The sequence below is a fragment of the Austrofundulus limnaeus genome, unplaced genomic scaffold (assembly GCF_001266775.1).
Source record: "Austrofundulus limnaeus strain Quisiro unplaced genomic scaffold, Austrofundulus_limnaeus-1.0 Scaffold50, whole genome shotgun sequence".
In the NCBI taxonomy this organism is placed as follows: Eukaryota; Metazoa; Chordata; class Actinopteri; order Cyprinodontiformes; family Rivulidae; genus Austrofundulus; species Austrofundulus limnaeus.
The window spans coordinates 1,350,002-1,354,971 of NW_013952452.1; the positions used below are offsets into that span (position 1 = coordinate 1,350,002).

The 4,970-nt window shown below is 39.3% G+C and overlaps 1 protein-coding gene across 1 annotated transcript in view; it reads left to right on the forward strand.

Annotated features, from left to right (window-relative positions):
• Window positions 1-2,709, forward strand: part of LOC106517566 (beta-1,4-galactosyltransferase 1) — a 4,878-nt gene extending 2,169 nt beyond the window's left edge. Inside the window, exon 2 of the mRNA XM_014008474.1 lies at window positions 493-2,709. Coding sequence (XP_013863928.1) covers window positions 493-1,161 — 669 coding nt within the window. The 3' untranslated portion in view covers window positions 1,162-2,709. The remainder of the gene's footprint in view (window positions 1-492) is intronic.
• Window positions 2,710-4,970: the final 2,261 nt, after the last annotated feature.

Here is a 4,970-nt window from a genome sequence, read left to right on the forward strand (position 1 = left end):
TTTGGTTATGGGTCACTTTTTTTGGCATTGGTGCGATCAGATTGTACCGCTAGCCGGCCTTAGAAATACACTTTAGAGTCTACGCTTTTTTAGGAAAATTTCCATGTAGAAAACATTTCACACTGAAATATCTTTTACTTTTTAATGATTACTATACATCCRCTGTGTGAACTTTTGATCGCTGCAATCTCAAAAATAATTGTCACATACACTAAACCATATATTGAACCGGAATAAAATGTCATCTGAGCGTTATTGTTGTACAACTGCCACTTGTGACTTCAGTAAACCAGACACAAAACAACTCCTGGGTGTGTTTTATTATGTATACTTTATTAAAAATATTTAGTAAAGATGTGCTCTGTGACCACTTTTCTCTGAAAAAAAGTTTAGGCATCCTTTTAAAAGATGTGTTTTGTCACAACTATCTTGATGAAATGGTCATCTCTAATTTTTCAGCCACAATAACGAAGTTATTTTCATTTTTTTCAGGTGGCAGTCATCATCCCGTTTCGAAATCGTCATGAGCACCTGATACACTGGCTTTTCTACCTGCATCCCATCCTGATCCGACAGCAGTTGGATTATGGCGTATACGTCATCAACCAGGATGGGGACGGGGTGTTCAACCGGGCCAAGCTGATGAACGTCGGCTACATGGAAGCCCAGAAGGACTATGACTACGAGTGCTTCGTTTTCTCTGACATAGACCTGGTACCCCTCGACGACCGCAACCTCTACAGATGCTTCAACCAACCGAGACACTTGGCCGTGGGCATGGACAAATTTAACTTCCACCTACCCTACACGACCTTCTTCGGCGGGGTCTCGTCGCTGTCCAAAGAGCAGTTTGTGAAGATCAACGGCTTCCCGAACTCCTACTGGGGCTGGGGCGGCGAGGACGACGACATTTACCGGCGGATCGTCTACGCCGGGATGCAGGTGTCTCGACCGGATTTGAAAACTGGAAAATACAAGATGATCAAGCACCAAAGAGACCTGCACAACGAGCCGAATCCAAAGAATCCCGACAAGCTCGGCCACACTAAGCGGACTATGAAAGAAGACGGGATTAATTCCCTTAAATACACAGTAAAGGAAATTGTCAAAGATAAATTGTACACTTTTATCACTGTGGATATTCAGGCTCCAGCAAGCTGAATGGGCGGTGGACAAAGTGAACCTGAAACTGGGGCTGATTGAGATTTCACTGGAATTTTTAGGCTCATAGTCTAAAAAAAACAAAGTTAGTGTTACTTAAAACTGTTCTGTTGTGTTTTTGTTTTATTTAAATGCACATGAATCTGGTGTGACTGTTTTATTTAGTTGCCTGGTTTGATGAGAGTGAATATTTAAGCCATATCTGTGTGTGTGTGTGTGCCCAGGTGGCCTCATGCTTTAGACCTTTATGAGTGTAATTTTCTCCAGTTCTTCGCAGCCACGGTGTCAGAGTGAAATGTTCTGCTTTTGTTTTGCAAACGTGTGCACAACTGTTAAAAGTATATGATGCAGTAAATGGTTACTTATTTCTTTTAATCAGATAAAAACATTTCAAAACTCTTTTTTTCTGATAAATTAGGGAGTTAAAAATCTGATTTATTGAAAACAAAAGTAGCCAGCATTAGCCCAGCTTTGACTCTGAAGTTTTATAATAAGCCTGTCTGTGCTTATTATAAAACTTAAACCAACAGAAGGTTGTTTAGTGATGGTTTGATAAAAAAAAAAATACGCTTCATGTTTTTACTGTGATCTCTTGTCCTCTGGCTACATGTACACAATATTTATCACTAATAGAATCACTTTCTGGGATGTTTTTAAAATAATTTTCCAGATAAGTTTAGAACAAAACTTGAAGCACTTATTCACTTGTTTTTGGTGCCTTTTTGACAGGTAGTTTTACAGATTTCTCTGCACAATACAGACTGCTGTTAGCTGCTTTGTGAGCAGCAACAGTAGCACTTATATTTATATTTATTATGTCTAACTGAGAAGAACTTTAATGTGTCCTCAGGTCCAGTGCTGTGCTTTCCTGTGTTTGAGAATTCTCTGAAAAAGTAACCTTCACTAAGAACGTATGTTGAAATAGTTTAGACAATCATTAACAACATGAGCGTCATCTTAAGCTGCTTGGAATTTTCCTTCGTCTTTATAGTTTTGCATTATCATGAGCTTTTTATAGCTGGAATTAAAAATCTGCTTCTGTTATCAAGAAAAACCAAAAAGGTTTCAGGTAAAGAGTTGACTTTGATTTGTGAAATATCTCTAAAACATGAAACTGAAATCCCTTTTCAAGTCTTGATGTGCTTTAAATAAAGAAGTTTAGCTCCAGTTAACCGGATCCTGCTCAGTTCAATTCCCTAGAACAAGAGAAGGCGTGAACATTTGGTCTATCATATCATATCAGTCTTTTGTTTCAACTTTGACATCTTTCGTCAGTCACTGGCTTTCACGCGAAAAACCCTTTTGTTATGTGGGAATGTAAATTTATTTTTCTGTTTCTGGAAACTGGTTGTGCTGGTTTTACTTTGTTCTGATATTTCATGTTTCTTTACTTCGACGCTAACAGGGCTTTAAACTACATGCTGCTCCATTTCTATGCTGATGGTGAAAGAAATAACCATTTGACCTGAAACTAYTGTCCTTCAGCAAAACAACAATATTAATAATGAACTTGTCCAGATGTTTGTAATAAAGGATCTTTGTAGAGTATGATCTCTTTTGTTTGAATCCACTCTAACAGCTCCTGTTTACGTTTAGGAATAGCTTTTGCACTGATTTCAAATTTATTTTAAGTAGATCTTTTTCCCATCAATGCTGTTCGTTTCTCATGTGATTCATGTTGTATATTTATTTGTTGCCTTAATTTCCTGTTCTGTTCTCAACATCTCCATTTGTCACAACAGGGAAGCTCGTACATGTTGTATGACCTCATCACTGCACACAGGTTCGGCATCAGTGGGAAAACTAAAGATGAACCTGTACTTCTTGAACACTTTTCAGGTCACTGTTACATTTAGGGAGTGGCAGATTATGTTCACCGAGCCAAAAGTTGGGTCTGTTGATGAATTATAGACAGGATGGAAAATTACCAGCGTCGAACTCGGGGAGCGTGAAAAGTGAAGCACAAAAGGAAACGAATGACACAAGAATGAGGAAAAACAGTGGTGTTACCGTAACGTACTGCTGGAGGAAATAACCATTTGTTTGGAGGAAAAACAGCTGAAAAAAAAGATCTATATCATTTTTTCCCCTTAGAGGTAAATCAATGAGGATGACACAGCAGCACAGCGGTTAGGGCTGAAGGTTGCAGGTATTTTTCCAGATGGTTTCACATTCGTATCATTTTTACTGCACCAATTAAACTCCAATCACATCACAGAATCTGTGTTAGCACACGCACAAACACACAAACCCCACCTTTCYCCATCCTCCCTGCTGCCCAGCCCCCTCTTCTCATTGGTTGACCTACTGGAGTTACCATGGGAACGCCTGTCRAGAGGCTGCTGTGCAGAATGTGGGGTACTGCTCCTGAATCACACGCTGTATGGAGGTCAGGAAACCCTGGATGATCTCACCATGACTGAGCTCACATCTGAATTTATTCGCACTCGATCTGCACCTCACTTTTTGGAACTTCTGAGCGATGGTACTTCATTTAAAATCAGATTATACGCGGTTTGTTTTATGTCTAAATTGGGRTTTTCTTTTTGTAAATAATCCTAAACGTGTGAGCTAACAGTCCTAAATTATTATAAAAGCRCATCMCCCCCCCCCCCAAAAAAAATAAAAATAAAAACATGTACGATAGGTTGCCTTCAGTGGGAATGACATGTAAACAATCAAACTGAATGCCAGCAACATAGCTCCAAATTAAAACCAAATTTAGGAGGAGTTGTTAATGAAATCCTGTTCTAAGCCAGAGGTTCTCAAACTAGGGTCCCAGGACCCCCAGTGGTCCGCTAGAGGTATATTGGGAGTCCTCAAAAAATTTCACTAAACTGTTAATTTGGTTTTTATTTTTAAACATGCATGGAGAACACTGAACTAATAAAACAAACATAATAAACTTAATAAAAATATATATTTCCATGGCATTTAGGGGTTGAAATGACAATAAATTATCCTTTAAAACAACATGTGGTTTTATGAGGGGGTCCCTGGATTTTTTTCCCCCCTTGTAAGGGGTCCCCAGATCCAAAAGGCATGAGCAAATTACCTCATGAACCATTCAAAGGATTTTATTCAAGCTCTCAAAAATTACAATAAACATCTTTTTTTTGCCACTTCAGTAGAAAGCAGAACTGAATATCTGAATATTAGTATCTTAGCTTCTTCATCATCAGTGGCTTTTTTTTTAATAGGAGAAAAAGAAAGAGAAAGAAAAAAGTGAACTGTAATGAGAAAGAAGCGGCACAGTGGCTCAGTTGGTAGAGCTGATGCTTCTCAGTAAGAAGGTCACCGGTTCAAATCCCAGTCCGGGGACCTTTGAGTTTGCATGTTCTCTCCATGCATGCGTGGGTTCTCTCYRGGTACTCYGGCTTCCTCCCACAGACCAAAAACATGACTGTTAGGTTAATTGATAACTCTAAATTGTCCCTACTGTAGGTGTGAGTGAGAGAGTGAATGGTTGTTTGTCTCGTTTGTCTCTATGTGTGGCCCTGTGATGGACTTGCGACCTGTCCAGGGTGTACCCCGACCCTCCCACTGTGACTGCTGGATATGGGCACCAGTGACCCATGCAACCCTGAAAAGGAAGAGGCGTGTACAGAAAATGGATGGATAATGAGAAAGAGTGAAAGAGAGATTAGAAGATATGTGAAATATATGTTGAGAAAACACAAGACAAAACACCCGACGTCTTGGCTCCACACCTACAAAAACAACGATTGCAAAACCACTGCAACAAAAATGCATATCTATATAATTATAATGACTATAGCCTTGCTGAAAACCATACCCATATACATATA